At 48.8% G+C, this 16231-nt stretch overlaps 1 protein-coding gene across 1 annotated transcript in view; it reads right to left on the bottom strand.

Moving 5' to 3' along the window:
* Nucleotides 1-15006, bottom strand: part of PER3 (period circadian regulator 3) — a gene marked incomplete at both ends in the record, with an annotated part of 46210 nt that extends 31204 nt beyond the window's left edge. Inside the window, 7 exons of the mRNA XM_080691267.1 lie at nucleotides 2172-2250; nucleotides 3965-4107; nucleotides 8305-8353; nucleotides 11554-11755; nucleotides 13269-13384; nucleotides 14149-14291; nucleotides 14897-15006. Coding sequence (XP_080547393.1) covers nucleotides 2172-2250; nucleotides 3965-4107; nucleotides 8305-8353; nucleotides 11554-11755; nucleotides 13269-13384; nucleotides 14149-14291; nucleotides 14897-15006 — 842 coding nt within the window. The remainder of the gene's footprint in view (nucleotides 1-2171; nucleotides 2251-3964; nucleotides 4108-8304; nucleotides 8354-11553; nucleotides 11756-13268; nucleotides 13385-14148; nucleotides 14292-14896) is intronic.
* Between the last annotated feature and the right edge of the window lie 1225 nt (nucleotides 15007-16231).

Below are 16231 nucleotides of genomic sequence, written 5' to 3'. Positions count from 1 at the left end.
AAGTAGCTGAGCCTGGCCAAAAACATACAGTTCTCCTGTCTAAGCCTTCCAAGTACTAGGATTAGAAGCGTGCCCCACCATGTCTGGCTCTTTATATGTTTTTAAAATATGTTTATTGGCCCAGGGAGGCAGCTCAGTAGTAGGGCATTTGCCTAGAATATACAAGGCCCTGGGTTTGAGTCCCCAGCTCTGCAAAACAAAACCAAGCAAGACAGAACAAAGCACACACACCAAAAAATACTTCTTAGTTCTAAGTAAGAAAATGTTTATGCAAAGACAGTCACTAAAGCATTTATAAAAACAATGCACAGCCCAATGCCTGCCCTGTGGGGAGATGGCCATGCACTCTCACGTGGCGGTGGACCCGATAGGCTGTGTCAGAGCTGTCCAGGGAACAAGCCATACGAGATCAAAGGCTCACTGTAAGCTTATGACACCAGAATCAGGGATACAGACCAGGAGCTTTGTTTTTACCAAGTTCTTCGGAGGGCGTCTGAAAGCTCTCATGTTGCCATTAAAAAAAAAAAAAAAAAAAAGGCAGCCGGGCGTGGTGGGCACGTTTGTAATCCCGCGCTTGGGAGGCGGAGACGGGAGGATCGCACAGGTTCGAAGCCAGCTGTGCTGGCTTAAGAGACCTTGTTTCCAAATAAAAAAGTATAAAATAGGTCTGGAAGTGTAGCCCCGAGGTAGAAGGGTTTCTAGGAACCCCAGTACAACCAAAAAAAAAAAAAAAAAAAAAGCTAACCAGGCATGGGGGCCCACGCTCATAATCCCAGCATTCAGGAGGCTGAGACAGGAGGATCACGGTTCGCGGACAGCCTTTTGCAACTCAGTGAGACCCTGTTTCAAAATAAAGAATAAAATACAGGGCTGGGGGTGCAGCTCTGAGGTAGAGGCCCCTGGGCTCCGTCCCCGGTACCGCACACAAGAAGACCACAGAGAGATGCTGATGTTGTTAAATGAACACACGCTCCTGCGTGGTGGCCTGTCACAGGCCCAAAAGCAACGGAGCCAACTGGCCACGGACAGAAACCACGAGCCAGAACAAGCCTTTCCTCCTCTTGATTACAGTAACAGAAAGACGAGTAACACAACCACGATTAAAAACACGTAAATAGATGGGCTCCCAAAAGATGGACTCAAATAGACAACTGGCACACAGGACACTCAGGGTACCGGATACACTGGCAGGAAACTACAGAGGATATGATGAGGGGAGCCTGAGAAAAAACGGACTCCACACACATTTTCTCGGTATCAAAATCTACATATGGTGTATACAAATCACATTACACAAAGTCTCACCTTTTGGTTTCTGGATAACTATGATTAAGTAAGCCCATTCTCTTATGTTAAGAACATTTAAAAATCAAAATTAATACCTACTGTAATTGTGTCCAGGTTTTTGACATTTTACTTTTTATACTTCTATGTGGTATAGATTTCCAAATTCATGAGTAAGTCAAATTTTAAAAGAAATGTGTGGGAACGGCAGATACTAATGTGATACCAATGCTCACTTTTTCCAGAGGAAGATACTGAAAAGCAGCAGTGAGCAGCGGTGACGGCCCGCCAGTACTATTTGCCAGCACTAGTCTTCAAATAACAAAAACGTTTTTAACACCCCCCAAGAGAGGAGAGACACAAGATCAAAATAAACAAAAATCTTTTAAGAAGTTGAGCTTTCCACAAACAACAAAAAGCCCCTTCTTTTTTCTCCCACTTCAGACTAATTAAAATTTCATCATACACGGACGTGAAGAGCACCTGCCACGTACCCATGCAGCGGAACAGAGGCCAGGAGCCCGCGGTCCGGAGGCAGCCGGAGCACGGCGGACACCGCGCACGCTCTCGGGCCGGCCTCTGGGTCACTGTTGACCTCCGGGTCACTGCCTTCCTCCGTAACACTGAGCTATACCTCGACCCACCCACAGCACAATGCTGTGAATCCACTATGATTATCTTGTAAATCACTTCTAGAACCACATGCGAGACATTTACATTAAAAATTTAGACAATGAAAGTAAATTTCAACCTAACGGAAACCAGATGAGCAGATGGACAGATTCTGTTATAGCATGCAGATGAGCCGGTGAACGCATGTCAACTTCTTCATATTTTTAATATATTTTCAGAAAAAAAAGTTTCTTTTAGGTTTAAAAAGTACTTACCTTTCATCTACTTCAAGAAACACACACCCCGGGGTGTGTGTTGTGGTAAAAATTCTTTTAGCTACAGGAATTCGAGGAGCTATGGAAAAAACAGAAAGGCCCACTTAAAGGCAAATATCAAATTGATTATCTACTTAACGAAACACGTAACATATTAAAAAGGAAATAAAATCTATATGAAATAGTAGAGACCTCACTTCGAGGACAGGATTTCAAGCAACCAAAGTTAGGCTAAATGATAATTATTTTCCTTATTAACATTTTATTTTATTTTTGTTTTTGGTGGTACTGGGGGGGTTCCTGGAAGCCCTTCTACCTCCGGGCTACAGTCCCAGACCTATTTTATATTTTTCAAACAGGGTCTCTTACACCAGCGTGGTTGCTTCGAGTCTGCGCGATCCTCCTGTCTCTGCCTCCCAAGCACGGGAATACAAGCGTGTGCCACCACGCCCGGCTCTTTATTAACATTTTAATCAAGTTAAAATGTGATGCCTAATAAAGTTAATTTTAAGCAGAGAGTCTATGCATACTGAACTGCTAGTTTCCTCATCACAATTAATTCAAGAGTTAAAGCAGGAGTAAATGAAAAGTTTAATGCTATTTAGTGGCGTATTTAACTAAACAAAATGTTTACAAACAAGGCCTTAGCACTACATGGACGTTATTTGCATAATAAAAACAGTACTGCTTGAAGGCAAGCTTTGGAAAACGCAGCGGTGTGTTTAGGGAAGAATGCCGGACACAATCCAACACTGCATTTGCTTATACACAACTCTGTTTGCAAGAAGCCTTAAGTGAATGCAGGACACAGCATCCAGCTGGTCATGGCCGCTCGGGAGACACAACACATGAACTCGTCTACTTGCCTGCAACCCATGCCCCCATCATCTTATAGCTTGTAAATTTTTACTTATTTTGCTTTGCGCACTCAGGATTGAACCCAGGGGTGCTCTACCACTGAGCTACATCCCCAGCCCCCTTTAATTCTTCATTTGAAACGGTCTCGCTAAGTTGCCCTGGCCGGCCTTAAACGTGTGAATCTCCTGCCTCAACGTCCTGCGTTGCTCGATTACAACTACACTTTCACTGTGTGACTTTTGTACAGGACAGTAATCTATAGAGAAGCACATCATGTCATAGGAACTGACGGTGATTTCTAGCAGCACATGGAGCTAAATATAAGTCTAGAAATGTGGTTCTGCTCACAGAACTCATAAACGATACTTTTTACCCAGGGTCTTTCTTCTTTTATTTTCTTTTGCAGTACTGCGGTTGAAACCCAGAGGCATTCTACCTCTGAGCTACACCCCCTGCCCTATTTTGTATTCTTTATTTGGAAACAGGGTCTCGTTGAGTTGCAGAGGGCCTCACTAAGTAGGTGAGGCTGGCTGTGAAGCACAATTCTTCTGTCTCCGCCTCCCAAATGCTGGGATTACAAGCGTGCGCCACCTCGCCCAGCACTTCAAAACAATTCTTAAAACATAAATTCATCATTCCTGTAGCCATCTGGGAAACATCAGTGCCTATATTTCACACAAAAAGCAGCAGTAAGAAGCCACAGATGGGCCACCAGAAGAGAGGACTGGCCCAAGTCCAAGGCTCAGGCCTTGAGCCCACACTGTCCGAGGACACGCTGCACAAGGGGTCAAGGTCAGCAAGCCGACTGCAGTAAAGCCAGTAAAGTGCTTCTAGGTCTTGGGGGCCAGACTGTTCTAGAACTGCACGTTTCCCCCTGCTCCTGTCTGGTGCCTGCATTCCCGCGTCTTCCCTCCTCGCAGGTCCTCCTGACTTACCTTCGTAACCAGAGTGAATCTTCTCCACCAGAGCTAGACAACAAGGCTCAGATTCCGGTTGGGCAGGGCTATGTACGTGAACCACATAGGGGATGACGCGGAAGGGGCAGTAGTGCTCCTCATGCTCTCCAGGCCCGCCTCCCCTGCAGAGATCAAGGCCGTTAGCACCCAGGAAACAGGCTGGAGTTTCCACAGGGAATGTCCAAGACAGACTTACTGGAATTTCAAATGTTTAAACATGTTTGTTCTCCACAGCGAGCAAGGTTAGTTTAAAATGTCAATACCCAAAAGTATTAACACTCATTCACTATTCACTGGGTAAAAGGTCTGATGGAGACCCGCTTTTACTACTCTGAGTAAGAACAGGAGTCACCCTGCAACTTCCTCCTGGCCTCTGTGCCCCAAACTCTCAGCCGACGTCTCCAATTCTGCTGTGGGCCAAGGCATAAAGGTCTTGCTTCACACATCCACACCAGGTACCCTGAACAGAAAATGTGGCCATGCCCCAAAGCCACGCTCCGCTGTCCCTTCCCACTCCCTTTCAAGTAGCTAGTTGTCTCACGGCTTCGGCTGCGATGGTGGCCGGAGCAGGGCCTGGCCTGTAGTTAAGCACTCTGTGCTCTTCACAATGCTGGGGTGGCGAGAAAGACCAAGGGCTAAAGCCCAGAACCCAGTCCCGCACCCCTAACTCTCACAGAGGACAGGGCGCTCGGGGCGGGTCACGAGAGATAAAGACAAAGGTTTTCACTCCAGCTACCCGAGGACCCTTCTAGCTGGGTACGCCATATTCCTTAAGAGTGCCTATGTCCCGTCAGGCATGATGGCACATGTCTGTAATCCCAGTGCTGGGGAGGCTGAGCCAGGAGGATCTCAGGTTAGAGGCCCGTCTCAGCCACTTAGCAAGACCTTCAGTAAGTTAAGTGAGACTGTTTCAAAATAAAAAAACCAGGTCTGAGTGTGGCTTGGAGGTAGAATGCCCCTGGGTTCAATTCCCAGTACAAAGAAAAAAAAAAAGAGTTCCAATGTCCGTTCTACTCCCCACGCCTCTGCTCCCCGGCTCCTCGCAGACCGTGATGGCTCACGGCGGCGCTCCCCGGCTCCCCCCCGACCCCAGCACTCCCCCTCACTCAGAAGACAGCCTCTTCTGGACCAGCCTGCAGCACCCACACTTAGCTCTTCCGGCTTCTCTGATGTGCAGGAAGGACTCTGGGCTCATCCCGCCCCAGAGTTCTCAGTACTGGAACGCTGACGACCTAAGCGGCTCCACTTCCTGAGACCTAGGCGCTCGTGCGGGGCCTCGCCCTAGATCCCAGACTGGACTAAACAAGCCCCGCTTCCTTCAATCTTCCTAGGAAGCCATGTTTCCTCTTTCTCCACTCCGAGAGTTGACTGCAGCCCCAAACCCTCCGACATTCTCCTCTCCTTTTACTTCATTCTCTAAATCGAGTCCATGAATAAACCTGGAAAAACCCAAGTGTTCCCTGCACCGCCGCCGGCTGGCCACTCCCCAGGCCCAGCGCTCCCTGCCCCCGTGTCTGCGGCACGGCAGCCCTGCGACCCTTACGGCAGCCCTGAGACCCTCACGCCAGTCGCGCCTCCACTCAAGGACCTGCACCTGCCTGGCTCTGTGCACCTGCCTGGCTGCCTGGCTCTGTGCACCTGCCTGGCTCTGTGCACCGCAAAGTCCTAGAAGCAGCAACAACCCTGTAGCAACAAGCACCCCTACAACCATACTCGTTCTCCGGATATTAACGCCACCTCCCACCACAGAACCAGGGGTTCCGGAGAAGCGGCTGACTGCAAGTCTGAGAGCTCTCAGGCCTGAAAGCGAGGCGGCCATTTCAAACCACAGGGGCACTCTCACTGGGTGCAGGGAGACCACAGGCGTCCACAGGCGTCCTGCTGGCTGAAAACGGGACAATCTGAGCAGCACAAGATGAGTGGGAGCTTAATCGGAAGCAGCAGCTGACGCTGTGACGTGAGAGCTGAGGGCTGCAGCAGAACAGCTCGGGAGAGAGGAACTGCAGGCCACAGAGGTAGCGCCAGGCTGGCGTCAGATCTGGGTGGTCAGGACATACTGTTTCATTATGCTATTTTGTCTACTTGCTATTCTGTTACAAAATTGCAAAGTAAAAAGTTTTGGAAACAAGTAATTAACCTCAAACAATTCAGAAGGCAGAGCTCCCTCGGCATGGCCCCTGCTTCCCATCTCCCGTGCTCACCTTTGCCAGTCAGCGGCAGTGTTACTCCCCATTCAAAAGGTGCTCCCCACCCCAGGGCCTTTGCACTCGCTGTTCCCTTTCCAGAACACACCTCCTCAAGTCTTCTTACCCCTCCATTCCTGTGCGGCTCACTCTCTCGCCTCCTTTAGGCTTCTGGCTGCAAACTGGCTTAAGGGAAGAGTTCCTCCATCACTCTTCCACGGTCTGGATGTGATCTCTCACCTCCAAAATACATGTAGAAGCCTCATTGCTATTGCCCGGGTACTGAGAAGTAGCGGGGCCCTCGAGGGCTGCGTGGGTCACAGGGCACTGCCCGCATGAAGGGGCTGCTGCAGGTCCTGGTGGTCATAAGGTGTCCGGCTTTCTCTGTTCCTCCCTTTCCTGGCACATGACGGCTTGCCTCTGTCATGAGGTCCTGAGCTGAAGCCTAGCAGATGCTGGCCCCATGCGCCAAGGCTTCCAGAACGGTGAGCTAAAGTAAACCTTTCTCCTTCAGAAATTATCCAGTCTCAGGTATTCTGTACAGCAGCAGAAAATGAACTACAGCAGCCCAGAATACAGCAGAGACCCGCCACTGCCCGGCCCTTCCTTTCTCAGCTCGTGTGTCTCTGTAGACTGTGTATTTTACGAGTTACTGGTCTCCTTTCTAGACTTTTAAGTACATGAGGGTAAGAACTGTTTTGGTCCCAGCACTATTACAGCGTCTGGCTCAGACACAGGACCAAAAAATCTCAGCCTAACAAGCATGTACAACACTCACTGCACGGCGGGCATAGTTCTAAGACCATCACGAGCAACCACTGACCTGACGGCACGGTGTGTGTGCCCGACTTCAGGTTGTCCCTCCCCGTGCGTCCAGGCAGTGTTAGTCCAAGGCCCTCGAGTCCATGGAGTGCCTCAGTAACCAATTACAGCACTTCCTCCCTCTACGTACCTAGAGTAGTTAGTAGCTTCAATAATGCCACCGGTAAATATTCTCCTTATTGTAAATTCTTCTTATGGTAAATTCTTATAGTAAATTTAGAAAATGAAAAAGATTACTAGGAAATTCTAGAAGAAATTAAGTACCAGCCGGGCGTGGTGGGCACGCTTGTAATCCCAGGATTTGGGAGACTGAGGCAGGAGGATCGCGGTTCGCGGACAGCCTCAGCTACTTAGTGAGGCCCTCTGCAACTCAGTGAGACCCTGTTTCAAAATAAAGAATAAAAAATTGGGCAGGGGGTGTAGCTCGGAGGTCGAATGCCCCTGGGTTTCATCCTCAGACCCGCAAAAAAGAAAAAAAGAGAAAAAGAAATGAACTGCCATTAAGATTTAGTCTATTTTATTCTGCGTGCTGTCCAATAGTCTCTTAAATCCTTCTAACAAATATAAATATCTTGCCTTCATCAAAGCTACGTAAGTTGGACGTGATGGCACACACCTGTAATCCCAGCTACTCAGGAGGCTGAAGCAGGAAGATTGCAAGTTCCAAGCCAGCCTGTGCAACTCAGCCCTTGTTTAAATAAATAACTAAATAACCAAGTACATAAGGCCGGGGATGTAGCTCAGTGGTAGTAGAGAACTCCTGGGTTCCATCCCCACCCTCATCTCCAAAAAATAACTACTAAAAATTAAAAAAATGGAAAGGCGGCCAAATGGGAGAAGACTCGGAAGTTAATTTTAAATGTGGCTGAAGGCCCCGAGTGTCGCTGCAAGTCAACTTCACACCCAGTGGTCCCTACGTGCCCTGGGGTAGCAAGGACCTCCCCACCGTCCTCCCTAAGTGCCCTGGGGTTAGCAAGGACCTCCCCACCGTCCTCCCTACGTGCCCTGGGGTAGCAAGGACCTCCCCACCGTCCTCCCTACGTGCCCTGGGGTAGCAAGGACCTCCCCACCGTCCTCCCTACGTGCCCTGGGGTAGCAAGGACCTCCCCACCGTCCTTCCTACTGCATTACTGTCTTGTTTCCTCCTAAGTGTTTCTTCTCCGCAATCCAAATACAAATTCCTGGTGGCAGGAGCCGAACCTTGTTTTGTTGCTGTTTATATCTACAACGCAGTCTAGCTGAATACAAAAGCAGCACAACGCGTGCTAAATAAAGGTCGGACATGATCCTGACCACGGTCGCCCCTCTACTCACCGGATCCTGCAGAAGAAGGACTTCACCGGAGCATATTCATACTGTGGTGCTGAAAACAGAGGCAAACGGTCACTTCCCTCCTCGGGCAGCTCTCCCTTAGCAAAGTGATCCGCTCTGCCACCACACCAACATCAGGTTACTGTAGACAGGTGCCCTGGGCTGAACCGGGCTCTTCTCCTCACCCCGAGGGCTCTGCTTTGCCCCAGCAGCTCTCAGGCAAAGCGGAGAGGGTCCCCAACCTCTCTTTCCCTATGATGTCCTAGGGCCCATGGCTGACCATTAATTCACTACTTCAAATGTGGCTGCAAGGAGCCTCTGAAACAATAATTTTAATGATAATGGTCTATTCTACTGTAGTAGTCTGGACATTTGTCAAAAATTGGAAGATTAGGTCGGGATCCCCACGCTTGGGAGGCTGAGACAGGAGGATCGCACGGGTTCAAAGCCAGCCTCAGCTACTTAGTGAGGCTCGCAGCAACTCAGTGAGACCCTGTTTCCAAATAAAATATAGAAAAAAGGTCTGGGAGTATAGCCCAGAGGTAGAAAGCCTCTGGGTTCCACCCCAGTACCACCACACACAAAATAAATAAATAAATAAATTGGAAGTTTAGACTATTTTTTAGCATTTCGTCCCATGAAATTTGATTTTCCTTTGGTTCACCTCAAATTCCCTTGAATACATTGCTGACGGCTATGTTCTAGGTTAAATGATACGATCATTTTGTGACTCAGCATGCACTGCTGAGCGAGTCTCTGGATCACACCAATTCACGGTGTCAGTAACAGTGCTTTCTCGCAGTGACGCTTCCCCACGACCCTCCTGCCAACGGCGGCATCAATTCCGCTGACTTCCGATGTGGTGACTTAGAAACGAATGTGCTTAGGGTCGAATGAGGGGTTGATCCTTGACCCAAGTGTCTGCTGCTTGCTTCCTTTGTAGAGCTCCTTGATTATATCTTTTGGAAATTTGTGCTCTGGAGCAAAAAGTCCTCATTTATAAAAACCATGGAACTGTGAGGAGTTTAAAAAATACACACTGGGGGTGGTATAAATAGTAAGAATACTAAAGAATCAAAATACTAAATAGGCCAAGTCTCTGCACTTCTGAGCAGAGGATCACAGGAAGTCAGAAAGTGACCCCACGGTAATGTACACTCTTGTCCTCGACGTGTGGCCCCGACACCTGAGCTCCAAGCACACTGACCACACAGCGCGTGCGCTGTGCGCCAGGCTAGGGAGGCGCAGGAAGCGCTCCACACCCAGGCCATCAATGTGTGGGCTCCTCCTGATTCTGGCAGTCGGTTCTGAAGGAGCAGCCTGATCCTTCTGAGAGGCTCGTACACCCATTGTGAAGTAGAACATGTTTTAATGAAGGACTGAGGCTGACAACGGCCCAGTCCACAGCTCCTGTGTCCTCTTACATTCTCTGAGCTCAACGGAAGAGGCTCAAAGAGGTTACTCTAGGTTCAGCCTAGAACAGGTGTAGGTCTCATTAACTGCTCTCAGTGTGAGCTTGGATCCTAGAGGTTTATAAGTATGATTTCTAGTAAAGCAGGGCACATCAGTCCTTTATGGTATAAGTTTGAGGTCTAGAAGACAATCATTTCAGGAGCTACTAAGTTTGTATATGAGAGCCAGGCGTGGGCGCACGCTTGCAATCCCAGCACTAGGGAGCCTGAGACAGGAGGATCGCGATTCACGGACAGCCTCAGCTACTTCCTGAGGCCCTTTGCAACTCAGTGAGGCCCTGTTTCAAAATAAAGTCTAAAAAATAGGGCTGGCGGTGTATCTCGGAGGTAAAATGCCCCTGGGTTCCACTCCCAGTACTGCAAAAACAACAACAACAAAAAGTTTGTATATGGAAGGGAAACATCACAGCAATCACTACTCAGCAAAGGTGAAAAGGCTGAAGAGACGAGAGAGACGGGCAGCGAACGCTGAAGGGAAAACGCAGAAGCGCAGCAAGCAATAGCGAGGCCCTGTCCTGGGCCCGCTGTATCCCAGGATCTAGAGTGGTTCCTGGCCCAGAGCGACTGCTCGAAAATGGTAACATGACTAATGAAAGCAGAGAGACAAACACTGAAAACTAAAGGATGGAAACGTGCACTCAGAGATGGAGAGAAAGGAAATCAGTATTTTTGAAAGGCGGGAAAAGGAGAGCGGAAGCTAGAGGGAGGGAAGGACGACAGGCATATTTTCTACAGTGTGTGTCAAAGTACTTAGAAAAGGTGCTGTAAAACTCTAGAGTGAGGAGAGGGACATGCAAGGCTGCTCTTCACTGGGGCAAGAATAGGATTAAAAAAAGATATATACTGCTGGACGTCGTGGCACACGCTTGTAATCCCTGCGCTTGGGAGTCGGAGACAGGAGGATTGCGCAGGTTCGAAGCCAGCCGCGCGCGCTGGCTTAGGAGACCCTGTTTCCAAATAAAAATGTAAAAATAGGTCTGGGAGTGTAGCCCGGAGGTAGAAGGGCTTCCAGGAACCCCAGTACCACCAAAAATAAATAAATAAATATATATATATATATATATATGTATACACACACACACACACACACACACACACACACACACTGACATTGCAGAGACAAAGAGTCCTGGCGATCTGTTTCACAACAACATAAACACTTCACACCACTTAAAATGATTAAGGTGGCAAATTTCATGTTTTTTTTTTTTTTTTAATTTGGAAACAGGGTCTCTTAAGCCAGCACAGCTGGCTTTGAACCTGCGCGATCCTTCTGTCTCCGCCTCCCAAGTGCGGGGATTACAAGCGCATGTTGTTTGTTTTTTACTACAATTTGATTTTTTTTTTCTTCTATTTTTGTACTGGGGATTGAACTCAGGATCATTTTCCCTCTGATCTAAACTCCTTGCCCTTTTTATTTTGAAACAGGGTACTGCTAAGTTGCCGAGGGGGCCTTAAACCTGCGATTCTCTGCCTCAACTTCCCAAGTCCTAACTTGTAGGCATGTAGCCCCATACCCAATTTAAAAACGTTTTTTTTTTTTCATTAGAGAAAAGGTTTAAAATAAAAAAGAAGGCCGATACTAAGCTCTTAAAGAAAAATAATACAGCATGACTTTAAAAGCAAACCATTAATTATATGAAAACAAACTTCTTGGGTCTTTATGTACTAGAAGCATTTAAACCATATAGTTTGAGTCCCAAATAATGCATTAATTACTGTAGTATATCTCTAAGAATGAGGCTGATCTTGGGGCACATATAAACATTGGTCATGTTACCTCTTCGGGTCCAGCTGGTCCAGAAAGGAAGCTGAGCTCGGGCAGTGTGTGCACAGAACACCCTCACATCTTGAGGGGCAAGCAGGTCAGCAAAGTGAGAGGACTCCAAGAAGTCTTTCTTACAATTCAGGATCAAAGGGGCCTGTTCAGAAACATGCACTAACCTTCCAGATAGAAAGGAAAACACCACCACAAAGGTATCCTATTAAAAAAATTAAAACAAATGCAGATATTAATATACTTATTAGAAATAACCCAGAAGGTTGATTTCCACATCACCAATGGCCTAAAGCACAGGCGTCCTACAAAGACAATAAAATCCCCCAAATAGTTTTGACCAGGATTTTTAGAAAAAATTATTATAACACCTCCATTTTACCTTCTGAAGATATGATTTCTACCCCCAAAAGTATGCTGGGCAGATGAAACATACAAATGGTACATAAACTTCTGATTTCTTCCTTTCACAAATTACACCTTATATCTGGAGGGGTTTTCTTTTTTTTCTTTTTCTTTTTCTTTGGTGGTACTGGGGTTCCTGGAAGTCCTTCTACCTCCGGGCTACACTCCCAGACCTATTTTTACATTTTTATTTGGAAACAGGGTCTCCTAAGCCAACGCGCGCGGCTGGCTTTGAACCAGCGCGATCCTCCTGTCTCTGCCTCCCAAGCGCGGGGATGACAAGCGTGCGCCACCACGCCCGGCCTTTTTTGTTTTTAGGTCTGGGGACCGAACACCGTGGCATTCTACCTCTGAGTTATGGCCCCAGCTTGTTTTATGTTTACTGTGAAACAAGGTCTTGCTAAGTTGCTGAGGCTGGCCTGGAACCTGCAATCCTCCTACCTCAGCCTCCCAAGTTCTGGAATTATAGGCACGTCTGGCCAGCACTGCGGGGTTTGGGCTTTAAGACCAAGCTCAAGATGTACCTACTTCAAGAACGACCTCACTCCCTGAGAGTCACTGCTCTGACTGGTTCCATGAGACACAAATATCATTTAAAGGCAGCCACTGCTTGCGTTTGCTAGCACTGCCATCTTCCACGCTAGCTTTATTTTAGAGGCCTTAAAGGGCAAATATTTTCTTAAACTTTTTTTAAGCCCCAGAGCACCTACTACAGCACTATATACAAACCTGTTAGTAAAATAAGCTCTATTACAGTGCTATATTATATAGCTCATGTTGCAATATTATTAAACCAATAAGCTACAATTATGTTTATTGAGGTCTAAATAGAAGAGATTCCTAAAAGACATACTAAAGGTCTCTTCCAAATTTCACAAAAAATGGCAGCATCTCAACTCACCTGTTCTACAAAATCCAGTTGTTACAACTTGAAGTAGTAGGTATGAAACTAAGAATGATATAAATAGAAATTAACAATTCAGAGATTAGAATAAGATGCAGGAAATTACGCTGCAGTGTTATTGTTTTTTTCCTCTTGAGAGAACTCAGGGATGCCAAAGGAATAGAAACACCTGACAACCCAAAATAAATAAAACTTCTACAAAGTGCACAATGGATTACTTCTGTTTTCAGACATTTTATGTGGCAAGGACAGGAGAAACTACGTAATGCTTCTTTCAGCAGTTTCCTCCTTCATCTACTCATATTATGGTTATTGGAACTTTCAGTTATTATTTTAAAAAATCTGCAACCAGAGGAGGCTTTTAGGAAAAGTTATCAGGGTTGAGAGGGCAAAATTCATGAATTCTTACTGTGTTTTTGGAAGTGTGTTCAGAAGCAATAGTGGTCAGCTCCTTGAGACTGTACATGGTCATGTCTGCCTGAGGTCCTCCATTTAGACCGAGAATCTGGAAAAATTCACTGTTTGCTAAGAAACACAGGGAAATAAACAGGTAGTCTGGTGACAACAATATCATTAGAAAATTATCTTTAGCACTATCAAGATGGCTTATTTTCTTAGGATGATGACACCCTAGGCGTCTTTTCTTCAAGCCAGATCATTTTCTGCTTCTACCTAAAATATTGATAGTTCTGCAAACTTATGATGGTAAACTTTATGAATTATGCATCTTCTAGCTCGTAAGAAATAAGATGTGTTTAACATACTAAAAGAAATTAACGAGCTCCAATGTTCCAAATACACACCTAATTTTTATGGTGGAAATTTTGCACTGAGGAACATATTATCATAGATGGAACACAAAGGCTTCTCCTAATAAAATCCCTTGAAAAGTCAGAAAAAGGAAAAAAATGTTCATTTTTAATGTGGTCAATTCTTGATATGGCATGACTGTATTTTCAAAATATGTTTATGGCAGGAAAAGGTAAACTGTATTTAGTCAAATATGTTCTCTCTGGTCACCTCCACTGAAGACAACGTTCCTTTAAAAAGTCAGTCTTCAAACTGTGCTAAGCTCTCTTGCAACACATCAGCATAACATTGCATAATTACTCAGCTAGAGACAAATACAGTTCCCTCCGTCTCTCAAATTTGAAAAACTGAGACACTACTGAAATCAGTACCCGACCCGCTCCAGAGATCTTACAGACAGCTCAAGCTCTGTGACCCAGGCCCCAGCATGTATCATCAAGGGCGCACCTGAACCATCATTTTCTCTGCAGCGCGCTCACCTTGCACACTGTGTACACAGCGAAGGGCGTAGTTGAGGGCGTCTAGGGTGCTTGGCTTACTGTGTCTCTCCGCTGGGAAGTATTTTTTCATTTCTTGGACAACCGCTATGAGTTCTTCAAACACTTTGCTCCGATCTTGTTCACTGGAAGAAAAAAAAAAAAATTGAGAAATGGCAAGGCCAAAAACAATCAGGGAACACATACTCCATTCTGAGGTCTTCTAGGCGCCATCAACTCTTCCTTCCTGGTTGGTTCCTCATCCCATCATCCTTTTTTTTTTTCTTTGCGGGTTTGGGGATGAAACCCAGGGGCATTTGACCTGAGCTACACCCCCTGCCCCTATTTTTTATTTCTTATTTTTGAAACAGGGTCTCACTAAGTTGCAGAGGGCCTCATTAAGTAGCTGAGGCTGGCCGCGAACCGAGATCCTCCAGGTTTCAGCCTCCTGAATACAGGGATGACAAGCGTGCGCCACCACGCCGGGCTCCATCATCCCTTTTCTTACAGGTGAGGAGCCCGAGGCAAAGACGTGGACAATGTCAAACTCAGTCTCACCTGAGCCTCAACTCGGCCAACTTTTTAAGCCTCTTTTTACCTCCTTCCGGACTACTCTCTGGTTGACCCGGGGTCATTGCTTCCTCCATTATCTCCCTGTCCCCGTACTTTCCCCGGGGTTGAGTAGCCTTAAGCCCGCTCTCCCGTTTGCGGGTCCAGGGGGCGGCGCCGGGCCCGGGGGCGCGGGCGTCACCTGCGGCCGCGCTGCTCCGCGTCCTCGGCCCCGGAGGGCCCCGGGCTCGTCCGGCCCCCGGGCTCAGCGCGGGCTCCGCGGGGCGCGGCCAGGCCTTCGCGGGCGTCCATGGCGCGCGGGCAGCCCGCCGTCCGCCGCCGGCTTCCTCACGCTGCGGCCGGCCACGGCGACGGACCTCGCTCCTCGGGGCCGGCCATGGCGTCGGGGAAGCTGGTCACCAGGGCCCGCACCCGCCCGCCGCTCTCATCTCAGGGGCGCTTTTCTCCGGGGCATGGCCGTGCAGTCGCGGGCCCGGCCTCCAGGGTGCGGGGCGGGGGGCGACGCCGCCCGGGGAAGGGGCCTCGGCCCGCACCAACTTTCCCACCGCCCCAGTCCCGCAGAGTCGGCGAGCGCCGTGAGCGCGGCGTCCCGGGCCGGGGCGGGAGGAGGGCTCGCCGCCGCCGCCGCCGCCGCCGCCCCGCGCAGTCTCGAGGCTCGCCGCGTGCCGGGCTGCAGCCGCGCCACGCCCCCCGCGCGCCGCGCGCCCGGCCACGCCCCCTAGGCCTGCGATTGGCCGGCGCGGCCGGCCGCGCGAGCCACCATTGGCTAGGGGGCGGGGCCAGAGTCGGGGCTCCCCGGTTACATAACCGCAGGCGAGTGGGCGGGGCCTCGGCCCCGGAGCACGTTACATAACACGGAGGTTGAGGGCTGCGCGGGGCGGGCGGGGCGGCCCGGAGGACGCTCGGGCCTGGCCGCGCCAGTCAAGCACTGGGAGGGTGGGGCGCTGGTGCGGCGGGTGCAGTAGTGGTAGGGCCCTGGAGCTGCCAGTCACGAGGGGGCGGGGCCTGATGGAGGAGTGGGCGTGGTCGGGAGGCCCGCGCTTCCGTGTTGGCGCCTGCGAGTCCAGACTGCCAGTAGCTTGGAGTGGGCCAGGGCTGCGTGTGTCCGTCTACTTGAGCTCCTGTTAGCTGCATCTTTCCTAGCCTTGCCGCCCCTCTCGCTAACTCTAACGGTGAGATGGCGGGATTGAAGCAACTGGGTAAAGTCCAACCCGATTTTCAGAAAGAGAAGTTTGACCGTGGAACTGAACCGCTTCTCTGGCCTATCTGAAGTTACTGGTTCTTTCGGCAATTGGCGGACAAGTGTATGGAAAAGATGCTTCGCTTGAGAAAAGGGAGGTGTATTAACAGTCTGAAAGCTCGTTTAGCTGGTGTGTGTGGCAACATTCTTACTGCCGTAATCGAAAATGACCACCGATTTATTTGCTCATAGTTCTGGGAGATTTGGAGGGTCAGCCCATGCCAGGCGGGTGTACAGAGCTCGGTGGCAGTGGAGAGCGAAGAGAAGAAACACACG

The sequence above is a fragment of the Muscardinus avellanarius genome (genome assembly GCF_963383645.1).
Source record: "Muscardinus avellanarius genome assembly, chromosome: 3".
Classification (NCBI taxonomy): domain Eukaryota; kingdom Metazoa; phylum Chordata; class Mammalia; order Rodentia; family Gliridae; genus Muscardinus; species Muscardinus avellanarius.
Note: the sequence above shows the minus strand (reverse complement) of the source record. Positions and strands in the feature narration are given on the sequence as shown.